The 16,239-nt window shown below is 36.3% G+C and overlaps 1 protein-coding gene across 1 annotated transcript; it reads right to left on the bottom strand.

The window, feature by feature from the left end:
• Positions 1-836: 836 nt before the first annotated feature.
• adss1 (adenylosuccinate synthase 1) lies at positions 837-15,902 on the bottom strand. The gene is made up of 13 exons (XM_067367110.1): positions 15,613-15,902; positions 14,297-14,399; positions 13,003-13,065; positions 12,862-12,912; positions 12,711-12,777; positions 9,990-10,097; positions 9,834-9,915; positions 9,630-9,756; positions 8,956-9,110; positions 7,243-7,367; positions 7,036-7,133; positions 1,774-1,923; positions 837-1,692 (listed from the first exon to the last, which is right to left on the bottom strand). Exons 1-13 carry the CDS (start codon positions 15,799-15,801, stop codon positions 1,640-1,642), a joined length of 1,371 nt encoding a protein of 456 aa, XP_067223211.1. The 5' UTR covers positions 15,802-15,902; the 3' UTR covers positions 837-1,639.
• Between the last annotated feature and the right edge of the window lie 337 nt (positions 15,903-16,239).

Here is a 16,239-nt window from a genome sequence, read left to right on the forward strand (position 1 = left end):
ATCACAGCCTACTATATAGTAGGGAAGTATGCAATTTTGGACGCAGCCCTTTTGTCACAAACCGTTTTCACCTACTCTAAAGTAGGGAAGTATGTGAATTTGGACGCAGCCCTTTTGTCACATCACAGCCTACTATATAGTAGGGAAGTATGCAATTTCGGACGCAGCCCTTTTGTCACAAACTGTTTTTCGCCTACTACATAGTAGAGAAGTGTACGATTTCAGATGCAGCCATTTTGTCACATCACAGCCTAATATATAATAGGGAAGTATGTGATTTCAGACACAGCCCTTTTGTTGCGTCGATTCACTGCAATATAGTAGATTGCAATGTGACAAACTTTTGTGAAATTTGTGCTCTGCATTTAACCCATCCAAGTGCACACACACAGCAATGAACACACACCCAGAGCAGTGGGCAGCTATTGCTGCAGCACCTGGGGAGCAGTTGGGGGTACGGTGCCTTGCTCTAGGGTCTCACCTCAGTCGTGGTATTGTGGATGGAGAGAGCGCTGGATATTCACTCCCCTCACCGACAATCCCTGCCAGACCTGAGACTCGAACCCATGACCTTTGGGTTACAAGTCCGACTTTCTATCCATTAGGCCACGACTGCCCCTCACATACTGTTTTTTGCATACTGTATAGTAGGGAAGTATACGATTTCAGATGCAGCCCTTTTGTCACAAATGTTTTAAACAAACGAGTGAAACAGTGAAAGAGCTCATAATAAAACAAGAATCAACATTGGCTTGGCTTTTTGGAGATGAGACAGGGATTTGAAATGTTGTTTTTATATAAGGTATTTTATTGAACAGATAAAGAAGAGTTCATTTTAAAGCGTCATATTCATCCGCACAGTCATGCAGAGCCGAAGCACAACCAAAAGTGTTCTTCCGCAAAATGCATTCCGTTTTGTTTTTTAGCCGCTAGAGGGCCAAAAGTTGCCCTTTACCTTATTCCTGAAGCATTTGTAGTCACGTTTGGATCTTGACTGAATTCATTTCCACAGATAGTTGTTCTGGGATTGTAATGGTACTACAGTTCCTCTGAGATCAGATCATCTTGGCATACATGAGAAGAACACAGTGTTCTCTATCCCAATCTATTTCTGACGCGGCTAATGGTCGGCCTAACCTAATTATATCTGACATCAGACAAAACGCTGGGAACCTTTAATATGACTGAAGGAGCCTATGAATAAATCTGCTAAATCAATTTGGCACATCTGTTTTAATGGAAAGACATCCTTTTAAAGAGCAGCACCATCTTATTCAGTGCAGAAAATCAAATGCTTGGATCAAATGAAAAACAAAAAAACTCTTTGCACAGTTTTAATCTCACATGTGAACACTGGAAACAATACAGTGCAATTTTGCAACATAATGAAATGCCACTTTGACAAACAGGGTAAATTGAATCCCAAAAACTCAAAACTGCACTATTAAAGAAGGTTGTAAACGTGTGGTGAAGATCAACAGTCAATCTGAGAGACAGACAGAAAGATCATTATAATGCCAGGACATGAATAGCCATTCAGAGTTGATCTTCCATCAGTTTTCTGGATAAATGAATGCCAACCAGTAAAAACAAAAGTCCCACTGTGCTGATCGTCTTCAGATGCTGAATCTTCATGATCCTAGAACATCTGGATCATACATTCTCTGGATTTCCCAACACCAACCCACTTAACTGTGATGAAGAGAATCAAACATGAGTTTTAATGCACAGATTGATGTTGTATTGCGGTTTATATAGTGTGGAATAACTTACTAGGAACACCAATGTGATTCTCAATGAAGCGGATGTAGTTCTGAGCTTTAGGAGGAAGATCGTTCCATTTCCTGGCCGCTGAAGTATCCGACTTCCATCCGGGAAAAGTCTCATATTCAACCTCCACCTTCTGCAGAACCTCCATGTTGGCTGAAAGTGAACATAAGAAGCGAACATATGAAGCTTTGCGAAGCAAAGGTTTCGAACCAGCATATCAACCTGCCAAAGTCATGTGGTTTCAGGGTTTGTTACGTCGTAACTGTTTTGAAACGTTTCGAAATTTCAGTGGATAACCACTAGAGGGCGATGATCTCTGAACTAGAGTGCCGTGATTAATCGTTAAAAGATTGCGATCTCGAATACTCACACAATCTTATTCTTAAATGAGAATGATTTGGCTGTGTCTATTAAACCTTTGACAAAATCACACCGGAATATTCAAATCTGCGTTTGCACTGCCGTCGAGCCAGAGAGAGCCGTTGTCATGAATAGATATGAAACAGCTTCACGAACAGTCTTTTTAGCCACATAGTATCATTATTTCTGTGATATAATAATTCAAATTTTAATAATTCATTCAAGAGATTCGTTCAGAAACTCTGATTCATCCAGTAATGAAACAAGTGAAGTCTTTATGAGTGAGTCACTGAATCATTCATTCAAGAGATTCATTCAAAAACACTGATTCATCCACTAATGAAACAAGTGAAGTCTTTATGAGTGAATCACTGAATCATTCATTCAAGAGATTTGTTCAAAAACACTGATTCATCCAGTAAAGAAACAAGTGAAGTCTTTATGAGTGCGTCATTGAATCATTCATTCAAGAGATTCGTTCAGAAATTCTGATTCATCCAGTAATGAAACAAGTGAAGTCTTTATGAGTGAGTCACTGAATCATTCATTCAAGAGATTTGTTCAAAAACACTGATTCATCCAGTAAAAAAACAACAACCATTTGCTGCGTCCCAATTCGCCTACTTATACTACGTCCTAAAAGTATGTACTGTTTCTGTAAAGAAAAAGTACATACTTTTGAGTGTGTAGCAGAAGAGTAGACAAGCTTTGGGACATACTACCTCGTCATAACTGCGTCATTAACGTACGTTCTGTCGCTTAGTTACGCAACCTGTAACTGTTTAAATTACCCTGTCAATCATCTTGTCACAGTTAAAATCCTCCACATTTATTTAAATTTAATTTCCTACCATTTCAGAGATAAATGTAGTCGCACGTTGATCTGCCAGTCATGGGTCTTTCATGCAATAACTCTCCTCGTCTTTGCATAATGATGCATTTATTAAAATTTTGGTCAAAATTAATGACCAAACGCATCGTTATAAAAGTTCACAATGCTGTTGCAGATGAAATATAATGTGGATAACATTTAATAAACATATTTTCATCAGGTTAGATACTGAGTATTAATCATTCAAGCCCCTTTATCTTAACCGCTCTGCTTCTATAATTCAGATTTTTAATCCCCGTATCCCCGTATATATTTATATATAATCTATTTTAATCTCTATAATAATTCAGATTTTGATCTCCATATACATTTACATATATATATCTTCCAAGGGGTTTTTTCCCTCCTAGGACTTTTTTCCCAGTGCTAGCACGCTGGGTTTTTCTCCTAGGGGGTTTTTTCCACCCCTGGAATTCAGCAGACATTGGCTTAATGTAGCACCATCTTGTATATGTTACATATTACCACGCTTGTTTGTACAGCTTATTTTTAACCACTTCCCTTTTTTCTGTGCTTCTAATATGTAAAGCTGCTTTGAAACAATTACCAATTGTAAAAGCGCTATATAAATAAATTTGACTTGACTTTGACTTAACCGTTGGTCTCGCACATCCGTCATGTTTGTAGTTTTTTAACACTTTTTACTCGTATTTGTAGTTCTAATCGAATCCTCGTCCACAGCGCAATGTGTTATGGGCAATATTAGTGGTTAGAAGTGTGCACGGATTTGCACTTCGAATTCTAACCGGAAAAAGTAGAAAATCCGGGTATCTTTGGAATACTCATTTCAACATACTACGATTTGGGACATACTAATTATTTTTTCGAATACTATTTAGGACGGATAGTATGCGAATTGGGACGCAGCATTTAGCTCGATAATAAGATTCTTTTGAACAAATCTCTTGAATGAATGACTCAATGACTCATAAAGACTTCACTTGATACATTACATAATTCATTAATAGACTGCAGCATTTAACATTTTGTCAGAATCTGTAGTAAATTACATGTTATTTTGTTTAGTTATCTGTTCAGAATCGTGGGAGAATCATAATTTCTGTTTTAAATATATATGAGCAATATCACACGAGTAGCCGTGCGATATGGCTGTATATCAGCTAATCACAGCGTGCTGATATACAGCCATATCGCACAGCTACGAGTGTGATATTGCGCTTATACAACAGTTCGACGGCACGAGTGTGTAAATAAACAAGTATAACAACGGAGTGTCTTTAAAACCCTCTTTTGTGCAGCACTACTTCCTTCCGCCACGGATTCAAAACTCAATTTGACAGTTGGACCAAGCCTCCGTTACTAATTCTAAAACGTCACTTCAGAACTAGTAACGAAGGAACGTTGAGTCGCTTCATTGAAACACATTGAATTTTCTACAGTATTAGAGAGAGAGAGAGAGAGAGAGAGAGAGAGTAGCTATTACCTGTGTCTGGTATATTGCATTACATTCATTCTTCAAGTCGATGTCCATAATATTACATTCTTTATACAAGTCCGTTTGAATGTCCGCTGAAGTAAGCGATCTTTGTATTTGTTCTTTTTTTTAGCTTTGGGAATTTTCCATCCATAACACCACAGCTAAAACAACTTCCTTTTGCAAAAGTTCCTTTCAATTTAAAAGTCTCTTGTGCTTCACTGACTCATTCTCCTGTAAAGTGTTGCCGCCATCTAATGGCGTATTAATGTAACTTTCACTCAATCCATATTACTTAATGGACATATTTATACAAAATAATATTTATTGAACAACATATAAGCACAATTGTACAGTTCAATCAAACATAAAGCACTAGTTATTAAAAAAAATAAAAATAAAAATAGGTCACCATTTAGCCTTGTATGTGGTTTTTACAAATATTTAACGAATGAAAAGGATTTTAAAGAGCTTGTGACAAAACCTCCTAACTCCATTGGATCCTCAAACTGTCAATCAAGCCTCATTAATCCGCCTCACCTCGTGAATGAAGTGCGCACGCAGTTTGGACATCTCTGTGCAATGCAAAGGTAAATAAAAGATCTGATGTTTGAAAGAAAAATTGTAAAGCGTTTTCTTTACTCAAAAAACCATATGTTTATAAAGTTTAATGTTTTACGTATTTAAAGAGCGGAGAAGAGTCTGATATGTCCTGTCTAGTTGTAGTCAATATGCTATATAAGGATGTAACGTAACGTTTATTATTATCAAATTTAATATAGCACAATTCGACTTGCTCTGGAACAAATAATAGATTAATAAGACCAAAGATTGCCTGTTCTATGTACTCAAATTGAATTACTATAAGAGCCAGCGGCAAATCCCCGAGGCACTGGCCGAGATGAAGCTGTTCTCGGCGGTTACAGAAGCACTGAACGGCCGCTGACGCACTCAAGCTCGCATCTCCGAAAACGTCAAAACAAATTGTAAAGTAGGTGCTGTTATTAAATATGAGTATAAACAACTACATTCTCGCCTAAAAAAACTATTAAAACTACAGTTCGTGGTACAAGAAGTAGTATTTGTAAAAATTACAGTTGATTTGATCGGCCGCCATGACGGTCACTTCAAGCGGAGTGATACAAACAGTGAAAAGGCAGTAGGAGTGCTGTTATCACTGAAATATTGCATGGCTATCAGCCAATCAGATTCGAGAACCTATGGAAGCCCGTTTCCGCCACAAAAAAAAAAAAAAAACGGCAAAAAAAAAAAAAAAAGCCACAAAAAAAAAAAAAAGATTAATTGCGACTTTTTATCTCAGAATTGCGAGTTATAAAGTCAGAATTCTGACATATAAAGTCCCAATTGCGTGATAAAAAGTCAGAATTCTGAGATATAAAGTCGCAATTGCGTGATAAAAAGTCCGAATTCTGAGATATAAAGTCGCAATTGCGTGATAAAAAGTCAGAATTCTGAGATATAAAGTCGCAATTGCGTGATAAAAAGTCAGAATTCTGAGATATAAAGTCGCAATTGCGTGATAAAAAGTCAGAATTCTGAGATATAAAGTCGCAATTGCGTGATAAAAAGTCAAAATTCTGAGATATAAAGTCGCAATTGCGAGTTATAAAGTCAGAATTCTGAGATAAAAAGTCGCAATTGCGTAATAAAAAGTCAGAATTCTGAGATATAAAGTCGCAATTGCGTGATAAAAAGTCAGAATTCTGAGATAAAAAGTCGCAATTGCGTGATAAAAAGTCAGAATTCTGAGATAAAAAGTCGCAATTGCGTAATAAAAAGTCAGAATTCTGAGATATAAAGTTGCAATTGCGTGATAAAAAGTCAGACTTTATAACTCACAATTGCGACTTTATATCTCAGAATTCTGACTTTTTATCACGCAATTGCGACTTTTTATCTCAGAATTCTGACTTTTTATCACGCAATTGCGACTTTATATCTCAGAATTCTGACTTTATAACTCGCAATTCTGAGATAAAAAGTCGCAATTAATCTTTTTTTTTCTTTTTTTTTAGTGGCTTTTTTTTTTTTTTTTTTTTAATTGGGTTTTTTTTTTTTTTTGGCGGAAACGGGCTTCCATAAGAACCAGACAAAACTGTTGTATAAATATTTATATATACATAATATAAATATATTATTTATATATTTTTTTTTAAATAAATTTGTTGGCATTTTTAATGACACATTTGTATATTAAAAAGGAAGAGTTTGGGTTAATAGTCTCTTATTGGCCTGAATAACCAAGATCTCCATAAAACAAGCCCCGCAATTTAATGAAATAACACATATTATACAGACACTTAATATTTAATAGTATTAGATAATTTGTTAATTGTATTTAATAGATACACTTTCATTAAAACATTTGCTATGTGTTTGTAAAAGGTGTTTTATGCTTGTGTTTGCGGAACTGATTCAAAGTTTCGAAAAGCTTTGTTTTCCCGTTTCAAACCAACAAACCAGCTGACTAAAATGACAGCAGTAGTGTCACTAGTTTTAGTTAGTTACTTCACAACACTGCCCATAACACTTATACGAAATATCTAATTAATTTTACCTGGGAAATATGGGACTCTTTTGCTGTTGATCTTATAAGCCACGCCCACTTTAATTTCATCCAAAACATCAAGGATGTCCAATTTAGTCAAAGCAATGCTGAAGAAAGACAGAAAACAACTATTACAATCATAAAATATTAAACCCAGTATTCAGTATAGTTCAGTATGTCACTGAACACACTCATACACGGGAGCGAAACACTCACGCAGTGAATCCGTTGATCATATGAGCGTATTTGAGAATAACCAAATCCAGCCAACCACAGCGTCTCTTTCTGCCTGTGGTCACGCCCACCTCGTGACCTCTGGTCTGCAGCAGTTCACCAACGGCCTGTGAAGAGACCAACACAGGTGAGATGCTTAATCTTGAACCAGGATAGCATTAATATCACATGAGATCCACGAACAGCAAACCACAACCATCCGATCAATTCCCCACAGACTAAATCAAGCCCTGCCCTACATTTGTTCTTGTTTGCGAAGCGCTTCACTCTGAGCACAATAGGGAAGAAAAGACGTTTCATGATGACTTTAAATTAAGCATAATTAAAGATAGATCAAGACAATCTACAGATTTCTCTTTCTGTGCTCCACATCAGTTTCATTAGGATTACAGGAATGTTTGTTGTCTGATGAATGTGTTCATGTGACGGTGTTTCAGCACTTCTAGTTCAGGCTACAGCACAGCTGCTCAAAAGGGCAAATCCACTAAACCCAAACGTTCAAGTGTGAAAGTTACACAATCTAAATATAACTGAAGCAAACATCAGATCATATTATCATGAACGAGAACAGATTAGTGTTTTTTGTGGTGGAATTTGTAGTTTATGATGCAGATTAAACACACAGCGTTTTGGTATTGTTAATATACTAGTATAGTTTTTATTAATATTTTAATTTAATTTTAATATAATTTTCCATTTTTAGTTTTATTTTAGTTAAAGTTTTAGGAATTTCTTTGTGTGTTTTTCTCACTTTCCTTAAGTTTTTGTTTCTAAAAATATATCTATATAGCTTTTATTCATTTTTAATTTTAGTTATTTTGAAACATTAAATTGAACTAAATGATAATGAGAAATGTTGCCTATTCTTTTTCAGTTAACATTTATATTATTTTTTTAAAAATAGTTTCCGTTAAAGGATTAATTTACTTAAGAAAATTAAAATTTCCTGATAATTTACTCATCCAAGATGTTCATGTCTTTCTTTCTTCAGTGGAAAAGAAATGAAGGTTTTTGAGGAAAACATTCCAGGATTTTTCTCCACTATAGTGGGGTTCAATGGGTTGAAATGTCAGTTTCAGTGCAGCTTCAAAGAGCTCTACATGATCCCAGACGAGGAATAAGAGTCTGATCTAGAGAAACCATCTGACATTTTCTAAAAAAATAAAAAATTATATACTTTTTAACCACAAATTCTCGTCTTGCACTGCTCTGTGATGCGCCACGCATTACATAATCATGTTGGAAAGGTCACGTGTGACGTAGGGGGAAGTACATTTTCTCATTGTTGTTTTACCTTTTGTTGTAGAGGGCGTTTGACTTGGTCTTTTCATGTTCACTTTGTAAAAACTTGCTCGATACTTCCGCCTACGTCACGTGTGATCTTTCCAACATGATTACGTCCAACATGATTAAGTCCACTATATGGAGAAAAATTCTAGAATGTTTTCCTCAAAAACCTTCATTTCTTTTCCACTGACATGAACATCTTGGATGACATGGAGGTTAGTAAATTATCAGGACATTTTCATTCTGATGTCAACTAATCCTTTAACTATAATAAGTCTGCTTGGCAACTAGCTGAAATACAAGTAGAATTTTTTATGTTTTGTTATGGTTATAGTTTTAGTTAACTATCATAACTCTGCTGAAGTTGCCAGTTTCAATCTGAGTTCACACAGTCAATCCGACTCTTACATTGAGTTGTTCAGTCGGAAAGGCTCCTATCCCGACTCTAGTGGTGTAGGCCTTCGATACTCCATACACATCGCCAATGTTTGCGGGAGGGATGCCGAGACCGGTGCACACGCCACCCACGGTGCAGTTGGACGACGTCACGAATGGGTATGTTCCTGGAAAGAAGGCAAACAACCATTCAAAGAAGAGCTATTCTGCTTTTCTCCATCTTCATCTTCCTTTAGTGTGTAATGTTGCTGTTTGAGCATGAAAAACTCTGCAAAGTTCCAGTTCAGCTCTATATCAGTGTTTCTGAACTCCATTGTAGTTTTGAGTTTTCTTCACAATATTCCTCATTTAAATAATTTATGCGCAGAATAAAGGGGAGGGGCTTGGTTGAGTTAGTTAGTAGTGTGTTGAAACTGGTGGTTATGATAAGGGGCGGGGCATTTCCCAAACACCAATCACAACACACTGCTCCAGCCGACCAATCAGAGCACATTGTGCTTTTCAGAAGGAGGGGCTTCATAGAGACAGGAACTAAACAGAGCGTTACTGACAGACTGGGAAGAGAGGAGCTGCAACAATGGAGAATATGAGGAGAATAATCAACATTCAAGCAGGAAAACCTGTTCTAGTAGAGCACAAAAACAACATCCCAAGTATGCGAACACAAAGCGGCAACATGTCCTTACCAAAGTCAATGTCAAGGAGGGCAGCGTTGGCCCCCTCCACCAGGATTTTCTTTGAGGGTCCGTGAATTGCATCATACATGAAATAGACACCATCTCTGACCAGAGGTCTGATCCTCTCAGCGTAGTCCTGTAAGCGAGCGGAGAGGGCGGATCAGAGACAGCGAGAGTAACATATACCGCATGTGACTCCAGTTTAACACTGACCTTTAGCTTCTTCAGCTCGCTCTCGGCGTCCACTTTAAGGGTGGGATACATCGACTGGTACTGCTGCACCAGGTTCTTCACCCTGTAGGAGTAAGATATGAACATTTCAGATGATCGCTGGTTACTGATGTAACCAGCATTAGAACGATTATTTACCTCGTAGAAAACTCGTTGAAATCAGCCATTAGGTCACAGATGCGAAGCCCAGTGCGAGACGCTTTACAGGCGTATGTGGGCCCGATGCCTTTCTTAGTTGTTCCTATGCTGTGACATAAACACGGTTAAAATCAGCAAAAAAAACATATAAAACATCCACAACTATTAAAAACATAGTTTTTAGAGGTCAGAATGTTGATCATCAAGGTTAAATAAAATATTATGAGTGGTTTTATTTGACATTTTTTAATTTTTTTACATTTATTTATTGATGTTTGTAGCAAAGAAAGGTGCTCTATAAATATAAATAAAATGTATGATTATTATTATTATTAATTTAATAAGTGCAATAATTGCAACCCAGTTTTCAAACTGCAGGACTGAATAAAAATTCATCAGGACAAACTGTTATGTTGGCTTGGCAAAGCCTTGTCTGAAAGTTTGAAAGTTTTATAAGCTTCCTAGAATGTTTTATCATGTTGTTAGCATGTGTCAGCATTATATTGCATGTTACTAGTATGTTAAACACCTTGTTGACATGAATTAGTGTAACAGGCAAGCAAGTGAGAGCTGTGCACTAGTGCCTCAAGAGGTGCACTAGTGACTGACGCTAGAAGCTGCAGTCTTTAGCGTCCTTGTCAGCGGTAATGCAATTGCCTACCATGCCGGAGATGCCGGTTCGAATCCCACTCGGAGTGGGTCAAAAAGGACCGGTTACATTAGCATAGTGTTAGCATGTTTTAGTACATTGCTAACACGAATTAGCATGTTTCTAACATGTTTTAGCATTTTGTTAGCAAAAATGACCATGTTGCTGGCATGTATAAATATATTGCTAACATGAATTAGCATGCTGCTAACAAAAATTTGCATGTTGCTGGCATTTTTTAATATATTGCTAATATGAATTAGCATGTGCTAGCAAAAATTAGCATGTTGATGCCATGTTTTAATATATTGCTAACATGAATTAGCATGTTGTTAACATGTTTTAGCATGTTGTTAGCAAAATTTACCATGTTGCTGACATGTTTAAATATATTGTTAACATGAATTAACAAAAATGTGCATGTTGATGACATTTTTTAATATATTGCTAACATGAATTAGCATGTTGGTAGCATGTTTTAACATGTTGTTAGCAACATTAGCATGTTGATGGCATGTTTTAATGTATTTTAATATTGCTATCATGAATTAGCATGCTGCTAGCAAAAATAGCATGTTGCTGTTTTTTTTATATAGTGCTAACATGAATTAGCATGTTTTGCTAAAATGTTTTAGCATTTTGTTTGCAAAAATTAGCATGTTACTGGAATGTTTTAATATATTGCTAGCTTGAATTAGCATGTTGTTATCAAAAATTACCATGTTGCTGGCATGTTTAAATATATTGCTAACATGAATTAGCAAAAATGTGCATGTTGCTGGCATTTTTTAATTTATTGTTAAAATGAATTAGCATGTTGCTGCTAGCATGTTTTAGCATGTTGCTGGCATGTTTTAATGTATTTTATATTGCTATCATGAATTAGCATGCTGTTAGCAAAAAAAAGCATGTTGCTGGTATTTTTTAATATATTGCTAACATGAATTAGCATGTTTTGTTAGCATGTTTTAGCATGTTGCTTGCAAAAATTAGAATGTTACTGGAATGTTTTAATATATTGCTAGCTTGAATTAGCATGTTGCTAGCATGTTTTAACAAGTAGCTAAGTAAGCAATAAGGTACGAGAGGCTGTGCTGGGTCAAGCCTAACAACGCCCTTCAGCCGTGAATTATTCACGATACAGCACTAGCCTTAGTACCTTATTGCTTATTAAAGCCAAAAATATGTATCAATGCAACTTTCATGAAGTAAACTTTCACTAAAGCCTTCCTTCCGCCGGAAAAAAATATTCCCTGACTGTGAACAGCAACAGAAGTTACATTATTACACCATTAGATGGCGACAAAGACTGTCTTTATGAGTGTGTCAGTCAGTAGCGAAGACTTTTACATTGAAAAGACTGAATTGTTGTGAACACGGAACAAGATGCACCTGACAAATGCTTTGACTAGCGCTGTCAGTCACGGGAAAAACCCTTAAACTGTTAAAAGGACAAGTTATCGCAGAGGACATTTAAACAGATTTATTATTATGAACATAGGACTGACCTGAAGGAAAATGCATAATTAGTACATTGATATCATGTTTAACACATTGCTTGCATGATTTAGAATATTACTAATGTTTTAGCATATTGCTAACATGAATTAGCATGTTGTTTGTATGCATTAGTCAAATATAGCGCTTTTTACAATGCAGATTGTGCCAAAGCAGCTTTGACCAAGGTGTGCTCTTATACAGTAAGAGCATGCCTTAGGTTGCATGTTGAATTAGCATGTTGCTAAGATGTTTTAGCACATTGCTAACATGTCCTAAGCTAGTTGCTAGTCTTTGGTAGTGATAGATGCAGCTTAAATACTCAATTAGAGTTAATGTGTAAAAGTTTTGACCCCCTCAGTGGAAAGTCTATGGGGTTTTTCATAGTTTTGATCATCCAGCCAAGCATATTAAAGCATGTGTTTGATCAAGAAGCTCACACCAGGCCCAAATCTCCATTTTAAGGGAGAATATAGACATTTGATTGATTAAAAATGGCCTACTTTGGTACTTTGTACTTATGGAAAGAAAGTGTCTTGAACAGAATGGTTGTTGATCCACCAGTACAAACTTACTTTTTTCCTTCCTGAGCTTGTCTCTGAACCTCTTGAAGTCCGTCCACGGCCTGATGGAAGTCAAATACTGACACAAATAGAATCAGAAGATCACTTTCCACCATTACAGTATTCAATATATCCTAAAAAACATTATAGATATTTATATTACCAATGTGAGCCCGGTCTGAGATGACCAGTCTTTTTTCCCATCCTTTCAGCCCTTATCATTTAAAAAAAAAAAAAAATTATTCCTGATAGTGAACAGTATTTGTGTAAGTCTGGTTTGTATGACAAAAAAATGTGTTTTTACCTTTTTTCTCATTCTTATCAATCTCCTCGAATAATCCTGGAAGATGAATGACTACGCCATTACCTGCAGACGGATGCACACGTGTCAACTCTACTGTCTTAAACTTTATAATCTCTGAAAATATCAGATTTGATCATATGCAAAACAGTGACAAGAGTTCTTAAAGGGACAGTTCACTCAAATCATTAAATTCACCCTCATGTTGTTCCACACCAATGAGACTTTCATTCATCTTCAGAACACAAATGAAGACATTTTTGATGAAATCTGAGAGATTTCTAACACTCCGTTATTCATCCAAAACTCTGACACTTCAAAACAAGAGATCGTAGATTTAATTTAAGCTTTTTACGATATTTGAGTCAATGTTTCTATATGAATAAAAGCCTAAATTCAATCATATAAAGTGTCTCTTTAGAAGACTTGGATTTACTTTATGGAAGTTTTGAGTGAATATTCAACGGATGGATAGAAATCTTCCAGATTTCAATAAAAATATTTAAGTTTCGAAAATGAATGAAAGTCTTAAAGGGATAGTTCACCCAAAAATGAAAATGATCCCATAATTTACTCACCCTCAAGCCATCCAAGGTGTATATGACTATCTTTTTTGAGACAAACAAAATTGGAGTTATATTAAAAATATTCTGGCTCTTCCAAGTTTTACAATGGGAGTGAATGGGGGCCGAGATTTTGAAGCCCAAAAAAGCACATCCATCCATCATAAATATAATCCATACGGCTCCAAGGGGTTAATGAAGGCCTTCTGAAGTGAAGCGATGGGTTTTTGCAAGAAAAATATCCGTATTTACAACTTTATAAACTATAATACTGGCAATGGCCAAATGCAAGTACGTCTTGATGAATGCAGAAGCGCAGAGGATAGATTTAAAAAAAGTCTTAAATGAGAGTTTTTAAAGAGAAAGGTTGGAGAAGCTTGAGTTTGTTGCCCAGCCCTATTTGTATGAATCCCTGGATTACTTTTATGATGGATGGACGCACTTGTTTTGGGCTTCAAAATCTCGGCCCCCATTCACTCCCATTATATATTTTTTTAATATAACTTTGATTGTGTTCTCCTGAAAGGAGAAAGTCATATACACCTAGTATGGCTTGAGGGTGAGTAAATTATGGGATAATTTTTTATTTTTGGGTGAACTGTCCCTTTAAGGGTTTGGAAGGACATGATGGTGAGTAAATGATGACAGAATTTCCATTTTTTTTTGGTGAACTATCTCTTTAAATATGTCAAATGCAACTACATTTATCCAGCAAAGTTACTGCAGTCAGTCACCGATGAATGATATGCATTTGGTGCTGATTATTCCACTAGGGAGAAGATGGAAGTCATATTCTTTCTCATCCACCACCACTGTGTGACCGGCGTTATTTCCTCCCTGTGGAGAGACACAAAAACTCACTCGTTTGCTTTGTAAACCTCATGCAAGTCAACGGAAACCTAGTGCAAAACAACATCAACAACTTAAAGGTTCAAGGTCCAAATTTACAATCTTATTTTCTTCAGAAGGGAGACCTGGAAACATGACTCCAGCATCCAGAGGGCCTGCCCTTTACTCAGACACACTGTGTCCAAAGCAGAACACAAGCTTCCAGTCTGAGACACTTATATGCGCCGGGCTTCTATGGCCAGCACTGTGCCCTTCTCACATGTCCAGTAACGCCGGGAATGTGACCGGAGTTCAGCGAAGGGCAGGGAGGAATTCTGGGACTGACATTCAGGGAGATTCAGACTGGCACGAATGAAAGTATTGGGCTGAACAGCTATAATGCCATTGCATTTTTGAAGAAATTGCATGTGATTAATAATGATAATGAGTCTGAATAGTTTCGTAACCACTCAATAAACACTGATTTTAACACTTCCCTCCATTATCAGATCAGATTTTTGAAGAAATTGCATGTGATTAATAATGATAATGAGTCTGAATAGTTTCGTAACCACTCAATAAACACAGATTTTAACACTTCCCTCCATTATCAGATCAGATTTTTGAAGAAATTGCATGTGATTAATAATGATAATGAATCTGAATATTTCCGTAACCACTCAATAAACACTGATTTTAACACTTCCCTTCATTTTCAGGTTAGTTTTAGACTGTTAAGGGTTTCTTAAGGGCCAATTCTTAACTCCAGCAATTCTGAATATGCAATAAATTTTTCAAACTAAAGTCGAAAACATTACATTATCAAAATAAAGACGACCTCAAACAAGAAATAAAAAGTATATATGTGATAAACATGATATTTCTATAAAGTTGTATTTTTATAGACATATTCAGCATAACTTTCCATAATATAAACTAATTTAACTAAAAAGATTTAATTAATACTAGTATATTATTTATATGAATTCATAATAACAATTTTAATTAGTTTATTACATTTTAAGTATTATTATTTATAGTTACTGTTAATGAAATTATTGCAAATAATGACTTTTCAACTTTTTTTGTGACTTTTTTGGACTACATTTCAAATATGTATAAAATAAATAAAAAAAAATATATGTATTTAAAGTTTTAAAAATATAATTCAATTAATAATCGTTATATATTTATGATTTATTATATCTTTTCACCGTATTACCTGACACCTGCACACGATGTCGGACTCCGTCGCCAGTAAATCAACAACTTTTCCTTTGCCTTCATCTCCCCATTGCGCTCCCAGAACTACCGTGACTTTGTTCCCTGAGTCGTTTCTCGCCCGCTTGACGGCGGCCGTCGGCGGGTTCGAGTAGCTCTTGTGATCGTTCGCTGACCAGCCGAGAGACATGATGAGGAGTCCGCTGCGGAACCGATCTGATGACAGCTGTCACCCGCGCGCTCAGCCGTTCATACACCCGAATGGGCGTGCAGAAGAGAGAGACACGGAGCTCCAGATGCTTCAGCGACGGGCGGCTCGAAACTTGTCAGATAGTACATAATATTTCTCACATTTACGTCTGATTTTCATTTCAACATCTTGTAAAGTTTTTCTGCGTCATTATAACTGGTGTAAAATTATCCAGACCGCTGCAGAAGAGAGAGTCCCGTCACGCGTCGCGTGTTACTTTTCTCACCGCTGGTTAGAATAGACCAATCACAGTCGATGATGATTACTGCATAGAGATTGCTAAAGCAGATTTTTTTTTTTCGTATGCCAGTAACCAGTCACTTGGAGTTCACAGATATAAACAATTATACTTGTTAACACGCACAGATCCCACAGCGC

The sequence above is a fragment of the Chanodichthys erythropterus genome, chromosome 18 (assembly GCF_024489055.1).
Source record: "Chanodichthys erythropterus isolate Z2021 chromosome 18, ASM2448905v1, whole genome shotgun sequence".
NCBI classification, from domain to species: domain Eukaryota; kingdom Metazoa; phylum Chordata; class Actinopteri; order Cypriniformes; family Xenocyprididae; genus Chanodichthys; species Chanodichthys erythropterus.